Source organism: Ictalurus furcatus, chromosome 26 (genome assembly GCF_023375685.1).
Source record: "Ictalurus furcatus strain D&B chromosome 26, Billie_1.0, whole genome shotgun sequence".
Classification (NCBI taxonomy): Eukaryota; Metazoa; Chordata; class Actinopteri; order Siluriformes; family Ictaluridae; genus Ictalurus; species Ictalurus furcatus.
Window position 1 is genome coordinate 12,623,954 of NC_071280.1, and position 12,554 is coordinate 12,636,507.

At 37.7% G+C, this 12,554-nt stretch overlaps 1 protein-coding gene across 4 annotated transcripts in view; it reads left to right on the forward strand.

Moving 5' to 3' along the window:
- atp11a (ATPase phospholipid transporting 11A) overlaps positions 1-12,554 on the forward strand; it is a 99,387-nt gene that overhangs the window by 57,471 nt on the left and 29,362 nt on the right. For all 4 annotated transcript variants that reach the window (XM_053616264.1, XM_053616263.1, XM_053616265.1 and 1 more), the window contains 8 exons: positions 2,346-2,427; positions 2,948-3,098; positions 4,038-4,235; positions 4,486-4,659; positions 7,675-7,841; positions 9,428-9,499; positions 10,159-10,232; positions 12,005-12,108. In XM_053616264.1, coding sequence (XP_053472239.1) covers positions 2,346-2,427; positions 2,948-3,098; positions 4,038-4,235; positions 4,486-4,659; positions 7,675-7,841; positions 9,428-9,499; positions 10,159-10,232; positions 12,005-12,108 — 1,022 coding nt within the window. The remainder of the gene's footprint in view (positions 1-2,345; positions 2,428-2,947; positions 3,099-4,037; positions 4,236-4,485; positions 4,660-7,674; positions 7,842-9,427; positions 9,500-10,158; positions 10,233-12,004; positions 12,109-12,554) is intronic.

The window sequence follows — 12,554 nt, forward strand, 5'->3', positions numbered from 1 at the left end:
TCCTTACACAAAACTTCATCTCAATGATTATACCTATGTTTTTAAATAACAGCATGTTTTATATATCCTCTGTGATAAACAGTTAGGTACAGTTTCGTACATTTTTTTCTGAAAGTCTCTGGAGGATTTTAGAAGGATATTAACATATTTTTGTAAGGGTATAATTCTCATGCTGCCAAGTCATACATTTCATCAGTAGGCTAAAATGTACTTCGCAGATCATGAAAGTGAATATTTATAGTAATACAGACTGACATGTAAGTCATTTGCATATAATATAGAATGTATAGAATCATATATATCCACATGTCTGACACTTAAGATAGATTTCATATTATTGCTACAGATTGCAATATACACTAACCAGCCACTTTTATAGGAACACCTGTAAGCCTGCTCATGTCTCATGCTGGCAGTATGAGAATTATACCCCTACAAAAATATGTTAAAATCCTCCAATAACTTTCAGGAAAAAAAGGTACTACACTGTGTGTAGTTTTATGGACATGATTTTAAAAAAAACCCCATATATATATATATATATATATATAGTTTTTCTCAGAGTGTGTTATGAGAGTGAAATAGTCTAGCCACAGCAGAAACCCTTTCGGACAAAGACAATGGCAGAGAGGGTGAGAGAGCCAGTACGAGAGGGCAAATTGCAAAAAAAAGAATAAGAAGCGCTCAGGAGAAGCGAGAGCGAGAGAGATAAAGCAAAGGGAGTGGGAAAGCTGTGATTTGGCTCGTTAAGCTGTTCTCTCGCTCCATTCCCACTATAATTAAACGAGTTGTTGAAGGAACTGAAAGTTCAGAATGAAGTCCTTTAATTGCACCGCACCGATAGCGAGAATGAGAGACCATTGTCTGCTTGAAAAATTCTCGCTAGGCTCGTATTAAGACTGTGTGTGTGTGTGTGTGTGTGTGTGTGTGTGTGTGTGTGTGTGTGTGTGTGTGTGTGTGTGTGAGCAAGAAAGTTCTTAACTTTTTATGAAAAAAAGGGAACATTAAACGGTAATAGTACTGTTCTCGGTAGCCAGGGACACAGCAGACACTTAAAATCGTCTCGTTTATGAGTTATTCTGTATATTTACACGTCTGATATTTCACAATTTAGCTCATATAAGCCTGCAGTGTGCAAAGCAGGTCAACAATACACGACGTTTTAATTTAAGTGAGCATTTGGACCAGCCTGTTTTAGTATACTTAAAGATACACTTGCTAGTCACTTTAATAGGAAAGCCTGTACATCCTTTCATTCGTGCAGTTATCCAGTCAACCAATCATGTAGCAGCATAATGCATAAAATGATGCAGATACAGGTCAAAACCTTCAGCTTTTAATGTTTGTATCAGACATCAGAATGGGGGAAAAAATGTCATCTCGGTGATTGGTTGGTGCCGGATTGACTCGTTTGGTTTGAGTATTGATTGAGTATGATCTCCTGGGATTCTCATGCACACCAGTCTCTCAAAACAAAAAAGCATGAGCAGGGTTACAGGTGTTCCTATAACAGTGGCTGGTTAGTGTATATTGCAATCTGTGGCAATAATTTGAAATCTACCTTAACTGTCAGACATATGGAGATATATGATTCTATATTATATGCAAATGACTTGCATGTCAGTCTGTATTAATATGAATATTCACTTTCATGATACAGTTTAAGGGTATGCTAAGTACATTTTAGCCAACTGTTGAAATGTGTGACGATTTCTATGGGTTGAAACGTCAACGTGAACTTTGCTTTCTTTCTCTTTGACATGTTCAAGTAGTACATATGTTATCAAATCAGTCATTCACATGTATGCAGGTATTTATCATATATGAAGCACCAATATACAGTATAGTCATTCAGATCATATATCACAGCTGAACATGTCAAAAATCAGGTATAAACTATACCACTATAATCAGTACACAGAATATTCACTCCATTTGATTCTTTTGAACAACTTAGCTAGCTAACAGCTGTGCTCTTACAGAATATTAATGTTTTGATTATAATCCTAAGACAGAAAATACAGTACAATATGATCATTTTGTTTGACAGACCTTCTTTTAAAGCATAAATAGGTTACAGGTAAATGTATATTAACATATATGGAGATCAGAAACTGTACTAAATGCTTGGGTAGCTATCATATTACATTTTTAAAATATCAACTAATGGATAGTCATGGAAGGGTGGCTTGCTCTTAACAGGAAATACATACAAGGCATTTATTATCTGGACAATATGTATGATCAGGATCCATAAAAAACACTCCTATTTTACAAAGTCACTGTACTCAGCATTGTGTAACTTGATTATTATTATTATTATTATTATTTTTGTTTTCATTTAGCTGTGGCTATCTACACTGGCATGGAGACCAAAATGGCCCTGAACTACCAGTCCAAATCCCAGAAACGCTCTGCTGTAGAAAAGTAAGATTTCATTATTTACTTTTCTTAATGCAGTTCAGTTCCTATTAGCATTTTCTGAGTATATTACGCTAGGCTGCGGTTTCTAATGTATGTTTTTTCCTTATTAGGTAAGCACCGCAGATTGCCTGCTTAATGATTTGTAATTACTTGTGCAAGATGTGCAATATCCAGTTTCACTCAGACGTTTATAGAAGGCAGTTAAAAGTCGGTGGATGGGACATAATTTGGTGTCACTGCGATCTTTTTAGAATGTACTTTCCGGTCCTGATTTCCTTAATAGCTCCACAGATAGCTCAACTGCTGTGATCTAATAGAAGTTAAAATCATTGGAGGTAATACAGCAGAGGATCTATTGAAACTTGGTTTGAGCTATAACAAAATCACTGACCCTTCTCCAAATCTCTTTACAAGCACACTCGTGTTTTTTTTCCATTTTTGTTCATTTTTTCTCTAATCCTTGACAGTAAATCAGAGGAACTCTTGTTATTTGCTCATCTTTTTTTTTCCCCTGTTCTTGCAGATCTATGAATGCGTACCTGGTTGTTTATCTCTGTATATTGATCAGTAAAGCTCTGATCAACACTGTCCTCAAGTACGTGTGGCAGGCCGACCCCGACCGAGACGAGCCCTGGTACAACCAAAAAACAGAGACCGAGCGGCAACGTCACATAGTACGTCAAGTACACCAGAAATTCATTGCCTATAATGCATCCGGAGACCTTTTCCTGTCTCTGACTGTGTTTTATAGATCCTTTTGAATAGCTTGATTTAAGCCTGTTTCCAGTTTGGGTGTGACTGGTGAGATTTCCCTTTGGGAAAAAAGGGGGGAAAACTCCATTATCCTGAACACACAGCTCATTATATTAATTATGGAGTCATAACATTATGCTGAAATGGTGCTGCGTTCAATGAGCTGACAACAAAAATTCTTATGGTGTTTACAGTGTCAGAACCAGTCAGTTGTAAATCAATGTTGACGTTCCTCAGTGCGGCAGAAGAACCCACTGAAGTTTGGTTAGCAAGTGATGCTAAGTGGAATCGCAGTGCAATTTTAGTCATAGTGAATCTTTTCTTAGGAATTTACCAACACATCTGAGGAAAATGTTCATACTCCAGATGATTTTGTCTACTTTTCACCATCACTTAAAGTGCCAGCTAGCTAAATTTGCTAGCCTTGTGTGCTCTAGTTGTTGTTTTTCCTTCCATATTGAAAGCACATTGTTAGTACATTGTGTGGTTTACCTTTTCTTATAACACTACATTCAGATACTGGTGTATTCAAGGTGCCTACAAGAAAATTTCTTGTGCTTATTCACATGTGCAGAATTAGCAAGCAGTGAAGAATGTTGGCGATTGTCAATATATTGACGCTCAGACGTTTGTTAGGTTATAGTGCAATTTTAGTCATAGCGATTCTTTTCTTAGGAATTTACCAGCACATCTGAGGAAAATGTTAATGCTCCTGATGACTTTGTTTCATTTCCACCATCACGATCTCTTTACATCGTCAGTGTGAAAGATTTCAGCCGCTAGCTAAATTGTTTTGATTGTTACCCCACAAATGTTCAATTGAGCACACTATATTTTTCCCCTTTTTTTCCTCCCCTCAGTTGATACGAGCCTTGACTGACTTCCTGGCTTTCATGGTCCTCTTCAACTACATCATTCCTGTGTCCATGTACGTGACTGTGGAAATGCAGAAGTTTCTGGGCTCTTATTTTATTACGTGGGACGATGAGATGTTCGACGAAGAGCTGGGAGAGGGTGCGCTTGTTAACACGTCGGATCTTAACGAGGAACTCGGGCAGGTGAGATCGAGAGTATTGTTTTGAAGAAGTATTTAAATTTAAATATTATTTAGTTTTGCATTTTTTTTTAAGAGTTATTTTTTGTTAAATGAATAAAACCATTTGATTATTTTGTTATTCAGTTTCAAAGTGAATAATAAATAAAATATATACCATTTAATTTCATTTTTTATTTAGGTTTTATTTCTTTCTTTTTACAAACCCTGATGAACCTTCTGTTAAGTAACTCATCGGTATCTGTTTCTCTCAGGTGGAGTATGTCTTCACCGATAAGACAGGAACTCTGACGGAAAACAACATGGAGTTTATCGAGTGCTGTGTAGACGGTCACGTGTACGTACCGCATGCCATCTGTAATGGCCAGATCATGTCTGCTGCAGCCAGCATCGACATGATCGACTCGTCACCCTGCAGTGAGAGGAAGGTGAGCCTAAAACATGCAGAAACGGAAAACATCTCGCAGTTCATGCTTCTGAGGTTTGATTAGTTCACGTGGGGGGGCGGGGTTGGGATGTGTCATGGTGGTTTAGTGTTTAGCATCGTTCCAGCTCATGTACATGTGTTGGAATGACAGTAAAAATCCTTGAATCCTTTTGCCGCTCATCACAGCTATATTATCTCATTGTGATGAATGACTAAGGGAATTTGGCCTATGTGTTTCCTCATATTCATACTCCTGTGAAACAGGAAGTCATGGTTGAACAATTTCCTGTTCCTAGCCACCCAGGTGTCCTAAAAGGAAAAATGTAAAATTTCAGTGGGAATATATTTTTTGATATCCATGAGATCAGAGTATTTTTGTGAATTTTTTTTAAACAAAAAGTTAAACAAAAAAAGACAATTTTTTCACAGACTTCTTTGCTCATATTTACCAAGGGTGCCAATATTTATATTGACGTTTAGGCGGGAGAAATAGTGATGTCTATTGGAAAATGTCAGTGCGCAAAGGTTTAGTATTCTCTCATTCCTGCAGCAGTGATGAAAAAGAAAGACGTTAAACAGATGACATTTTTCTGATAATGAATTGTCCTATATATCCTACACAAAATAAAAATCTGGCTTTTACTGTTTACATCTCTACATTATACTGACTGTCATGTTAAGACATAATCAATGAAAGTTTTAAATCCTTGACGTTTCTGCAATCCTTTTTATTTTTTTTATTTTTTTAAATTTTTTTTTAAAGAGTGTTTCTGAGTGAGTGGATGTGTGAAGATATGGTTGAATGGCCAGAATAATGTAAACTCCAGTCCCCATCTCGCTCAGGGGAACAGAAATGAAGTCTCACTCTCTTCCACTCTCTCATTCTCATTCACTATGATAAATGAACACAAGTGACACATGACAAATGAATGTGTCTGATTTAACAAAATGGCTTATTGAAGAACTCATTAATTACATCATACCCGTTCCTACTGGGTTATACGTTTAAATATAATCTCTCGTACGATCAGATGAACATCTTTTAGCAGAAACATTTTCGGGCCGACAGACTCGTCCTTTATGTCCTGCTTGGGTTTCAAAGCAGGGCATGCATTTAAGTTAGGCTGTGTGAGCGTTGCGTTTAATAATTACGATTAGGGTATATATTGTCGTCTTTTGTTTTCGAGCCACATAATCTTGCTTAAGGACTTTAATTTATTTTGCCACTGACAGCCTCTGTCCCAGCAATCATGCATCATTAGGGATAAGTATTGTTTACAAGAGAAGAGCTCAGACTCAGAAGAGTGGGGCGGGGCCGTGGTGTCCTACACACACTTTGTAATTACACACTACGTTGAGATGTTAATCTACTTTGGATAAAACTCTTGGCAAAAAGTGCAGGTAAAGGAGGTGGAGAAAATGGATGACATTAAGAGGGAACGATAGGGCGATGCTGTTTATCATCAGGGAATGAATGCAGAAGATTCATCAGTCCTATAATTAAAAACAAAAACATCAACAACAAGCAATTATACCTGTACTTAGACTGCGTACTGGACACTTGCCAAACATTTTAACAGGAATGCCTGTACAATTAGCCAACCATGTGACATCAGTGCAATGCATAGAAATCATACAGATACAGGAAAGCTTGAGTTATCAAACATCAGAATAGGGAACAAAATGTGTTCTCAGTGACTTTGCATGGTTTGAAGATTTCAGAAACTGCTGATCTCCTGGGATTTTAACACGCAACAGTCTCTAGTGGAAAAAAATGTCCAGTGAGCTGCAGTTCTGCAGGAACGCCTTGTTGATGAGAGAGGTCGGAGGAGAATGCTCAGAATTGGTTGAGCTGGTCACTAAATAATCACTCTTTACAACCGTGCTTAGCAGAAAAGCATGTCCGTACGCACAAAATGTCAAACCTTGACATGGATGGGCTACGACAGCAGAAGAGCACATGAGGTTTTACAACAGGAATCTGAGGGTACAGTGGCCACAGGTTCACTGAAACTTCAGCTTCAGCCGTTGTTCTTGGGCGAACCACGTGTTGACCAGTATCTGCAAGATTTTATCCATTGTGCTGCTGCCACACGATTGGCTGAATTTGGATAAGTGCATAAATGAGCGGGTATAATAATTATGTGTCTGTTGACTGGATGCTGTTGCGTAAGAAGCTGGTTTTAAATATTGGCACTCCTAAAACATGTAGCCTTGAGGTAAAAATAATAGAAGTAAATGGGATGATGTACTGAGTTAAAAAACACACACAGAAAAAAAAATGTTGCTGAGTATTGCAAAAATACAGGTTTTGTCTGCTTAAGCACAGGACAGCTAAGCTATTACAATACATCACTTAAATATTTTGTAGTGGTGTTATAAAATTGTATTAGGTACAATTACAGGGTCTCTTTCCTATATAAAATTCATAAGCCAGTCAGTGAGTCTGTATATTCCCAGTCTACCAGGAACATATTGTTAATAAAGACAGGACTTTGTCTTTTTACAGTATAAGAAAGACCTTGTTTATCACTTCTACAATGCAGTTTTTTTTTTAAAACCCTCATTCTATAAATACATACAACTGTGGTGAAAAAGTTGCAATGAAATTCAGTATATCGTTGAAGTATGCAGTAAGCGATCCATCTTCAAACATGGTCCCAGGGAATTGGTGTAAAAAAAAAAATTTTCAAAATGATACCAAAGCCAAGTGTTCTATCAAGATGTTCTTTTATATCCGGAAGAATTTGACCAACCCTACATGTACAAATTTATTGAATTACAGAATTGCTCGTGTTGCTCGATAACTGTGTCAAAGGCTATGCAGGTGTGACATCAAACGTGATTAGTGAGAATAAAACCTGTACAAGCTTCACAGAAGATTAGCCCCACCCACTTTACGTGAAGAGGAGAGACATTCTGGAAAAGTATTATTATTACGTATTAGTATTATTCATACTGTGGATGACCAGCACGACCAACATTACCCTCGTGCGTCTCGTTGTTCTGATTTTAGGAGCATGAGGAGCTGTTTTTCCGGGCGCTATGCTTGTGTCACACGGTGCAGGTGAAGGAGGAGGAGACGGTGGACGGCATTAAGAAGGGAATCCACCAGGGAAAATCCTCGTCCTTCTACATCTCCTCCTCTCCTGATGAGGTGGCGCTGGTGGAGGGCATGAAGAGGTGAGAGAACGCACAGACGCATGCACATAATTGAGCATGCATAAATAAAGAACACACTATTATGGAAAACTAACACATAGGGTGTTATAATACAGGATCTAACACTCACCTCACTTTTATCTCCATTACATAAGGAAGTAACTATGTTACAGCATTCAGACCTTCAGAATACACTGATCCTCCTGAGGCCCAGAGATTAACAATCCATTCTCTTCATTCTTACCCTGTGCTCATACTAGCAGGCAGCAAAAGTGGAAGACAGCTGTTCACTTCCTGTTTAAGTTTGTAATACAAATCTGTGACTCCAGTGTCAGTGACCAGCAACATTCAAATGGAGATTTTCTCTGTTTTATGCTAATTAGACATGTCATGATGAAGTGACAAATGATTGGCTCTGGTAAATCCCATGCACTGCTCCTGTGACACCCAGTTCTATTCAGTTCAGTTTGATTCAATTCACTTCCAGTGAGTTTGAACTCCTTTACTGACCTGACAAGGGTACATTTATATTGTCAAGGCTTGAAGATGATGAGACAGGAACAAGGTGCCACTACTACTACTGACACTAATAATACAAATAATACTAGCACTGATCCTAATGCTAATAATACAAACACTCCTGCTACTAATATTAACAATGTTAATAATATAAATAACAGTAATGTTAATAATACAAATAATACCATTACTACTACAACTAACAATGCTAATAATATAAATAGTAATACTTCAAACAATGCAAATAATACTACTACGGATAATAATGCTAATAATACAAATACTACTACTACTAATATTAACAATGCTAATAATATAAATAATAATACTACTACTGTTACAAATAATAGAAATAATACTAACACTGATACTAATGCTAATAATACAACTAATAATACTACTACTGATACTAATGTTAATAATACCAATACTAATACTACAAACAATACAAATAAAATTACTACTGATAATAATGCTAATAATACAAATACTACTACTACTACTACTACAACTAACAATGTTAATAATACAAATAATAATAATAATACTGATAATAATGCCAATAGTACAAATACTACTACAACTACTAAAAATAATAGTACTAATATTACAGGAAATACAAGCATACAACTACTACTACGAATATTATTATTATTATTAGTTGTAGTAGTAATAGAAGTACAACCATTGCCATTCATAATAATAATAATAATAATAATAATAATAATAATAATGGTACTGTACAACAACCATTATTGTTTTTGTTGTTGTCATTATTTTAAATTTACATTTATTTACAAACTTCACCTCATGCCTGTGGTTTATCATTTCCTCTGTTTTATTACAACATTAAAATGCATTTGAAACCTGGTGATATGAGTGAACTACACAGTAAAGTTTTTTAAACATTTTCGACGACTTCATTCATATATTTATTACGAGACCTTAAAAACGTTGACACCTGCAGAAAAACGGATGATAACAGTAACCGGATCAGTGTTTCTCACTGGACCTGCCTGCACTGTACAGTTTCCTGTTTCTCCTGGATCAGTGGTCACTCATCAAAAACCTCTCTCTGTTGTCATCAGGCTGGGCTTCACCTACCTGCGACTGAAGGACAACCACATGGAGATCCTCAACAGGGAGGAAGAGATTGAGAGGCGAGTCCACAACACTAGAATAACACACTAAACCAGTGCTAAATTTGATATCGAGGTGACTAAACAACTTACACATCCTCACTGGTGTGATTAATAACAGTAGGTGTTTGTGTAATAGTGTTGTGTGCGTTCTCATCGGATGCACTTGAGCGATGAAGTTGTCTAGACATCCTGCTGCACTGTAGGTTAATTGGTAGGTGTGTGTGCGTGTTGTGTGTAAGCCATGCAGACGTAATGTGTGTGACCTTCACACCCGCCCTGGAGGACGAAGTGCATGTCTGGAACGACTGTAATTAGCTCAGCAACATGATGCATTGATGAGTGCACATGGGGACACTGGGGACACGCAAACGTGTCCTAACACACACACACACACACATACACCAGTGTTTGTATCATAGATCAAAAATATCTCCAAGGGCCTGGTGTACAACCTATTTGTGTGTGTGTGTGTGTGTGTGTGTGTGTGTGTGTGTGTGTGTGTGTGTGTGTGTGTGTGTCAGTGTGTGTATATTGCGAGGCCTACTGTGTATGAGTCACTTAATCAGTTACTCACTTCCTTTGGCTCAGGGATGTATACTCACACTGACGCAGCTCGGCTGTGGTGCCCATCTGCCTGATAAAAAGTAAACACTGCTGATATTTGTGCGTGTTTACAGGTTTGAATTGATGGAGGTGTTAAACTTTGACTCTGTGAGACGGAGGATGAGCGTTATCGTCAGATCCAGCTCAGGTAAGAGCACTAAGCACCAAAAAAACCCCACTATAACCCTATGACTTAGTTACCCAATACATCACATATCATATGTTCGCTATTCACGATATGCATCACCGTTTTAACTTTTACTAACCAAGTGCTTGTAAAACAGCAGTGACATACCTAGGTTGAAAGAGTTCGTGGTAAGGGCTGGGCCAAGGGTTTGCTGCTATCACCTTGGAGTTAATTTTAATTTAGCATGTTTTAATTCCATTCCTATTTCATATTTACTCAATATATTCAGTATTGCCAATGTAGCTGCTTAGTTACTACATTCATTGGCCAAAAAAAGCAAGCCCAAAATGGCAAGAATGTTAAGCTTTTAATGGTTTTAACAACAATTCATTGGTTAAGAAATGAGCAAGAAGTAAAGAAATGCACTCCGGAGATCTCTTGCTTTATATGTGAGTTTCCCTGTTTCTAGCTTTACCCCAAACTGCAGCAAAAGTAATTGAGCAAACGGTGGGCTCATGTACTTTTGCTGCAGTTTGGGGTAAAGCTAGAAACAGGGAAATTCAATTATATCATCTTCTTACGATTAATCTTTTTTTGTTTATTATATTTAAATTTTTTTAATGAACATCCCAGAAGATATTTGTGGAAAATTTTGGACACAAAGACATGTGCTAGTTTGAATTTTACATCAAACATTGTAATCCATCCATCCATCCATCCATCCATCTTCTACCACTTACTCCTTCTTCAGGGTCGCGGGGGAACCTGGAGCCTATCCCAGGGAGCATCGGGCAAACATTGTAATCATTATCATGATTTTACTTTTGTGTACAAGAAGAGGCTATATATTTCCCCAAACAGTTCACTGTAGCAAAAGTAAACGAGCAAAAGGTGGCACAGGAGGTCTCAGGAGTCCATTTGTTTAATTCCTGATAAGTTCCTGACCAATGATTTGTTGTTAAGCTCAATATTTATCACTTTAGGCTTGGACCATTTTTATTAATTTATTTATTTATTTATTTATTTTTTACATTTTTGCCCAGGAGTGTGTACATTTTTTAGAGTCTAGCTCACGTTAGTGATGGTCCTCCACTCAACACAACAGTGTGTGTAATACAGCAGGTGAAAAGTTTACCCAACGTTAAATGTCATAATAACGAGAAATCCAGCACAGAATTGGTGAACACACCAAACGTCGGCCTCAAAGCTCCAAAATGCAGTACGACGCGTTTCCGCCGAGTCATCCAGAGAGTTTACTCGGCTAGTTAGCGAACTCCGAGATGACGAGATAGACAGCGTGATTAGCATGAAATTTGAAGCTGTGGAAGCTGATCTGTTGGATCAGGGTGTACAGATGAAGAGTAAGCTGGACAGACTAAAGCACTAAAGCGCTGCTGCATCAATCGCTGTTATCCACAGGTAGTTGAATGGCGTTGTGGTGAATGTACAGTAGGAAACCGTTAACAACCAAAGTGAAAATAGACCAACATGTAGATGTCTGCCTGCCATGATTAAGCATTCCTGCTCAGTTGTGTGTGTGTGTGTGTGTTACCCTGCCTACTCACAAACAGATCCAGCACATTTACTCAACTGGGTCAGTGTGTGATAAGCATGCTAATGTGTCCTACATACTACTGCTTTTACACACAACAAAAAGAAAGGTACAGAACACACAGTATTTAAAAATACATGCCGATGTAAATAGATTGTACTCATGCCAGCCCTGTTTTCCTTGTTTTCAAATGAATCGTGTTTTTTTTTTTTAATTTGCATGTTTTCTTTGTCGATCTCAGGGGACTTCTACCTGTTCTGCAAAGGTGCCGACTCGTCCATTTTTCCCCGAGTCATCTCAGGGAAAGTAGACCAGGTCCGAGCTCGGGTAGAGCGTAACGCTGTGGTGAGCAAAAAAACAAACAAACGTGCCTCATTTATCATTTCAGTTATTTCTAGCTAGCCCACGTAATAATGCCAGTACCTTCAAGAATCTTGTGTTTCTTGGATATTTTTTGCTTGCTTAGGAGTTTTTACTGCACCTTGGCTTCAGGAATGTAGGAAAATAAAGCCCTTGTTGTAAAACTCCCATTAGGATTTCAAATACTGTAGCCATTTTTTTTTTGTCCTGGAAACGTTGTCCTTAAATCTTTTAAGATTTTGAAAGCAAAACTGGGTAATTACAGAGGTATATTGATTTACTCCCTTTATTAGGAACACCTGCTCAGTTATTTAATGGTCTAATCAGCCAGTCATGTGGCAGCAGCTCAACACATACAATCACGATACAGGTCAAGAACTTCAGTTAATGTTCAAACATTATCAGAACAGGGATAAAATGGGATCTGTGAC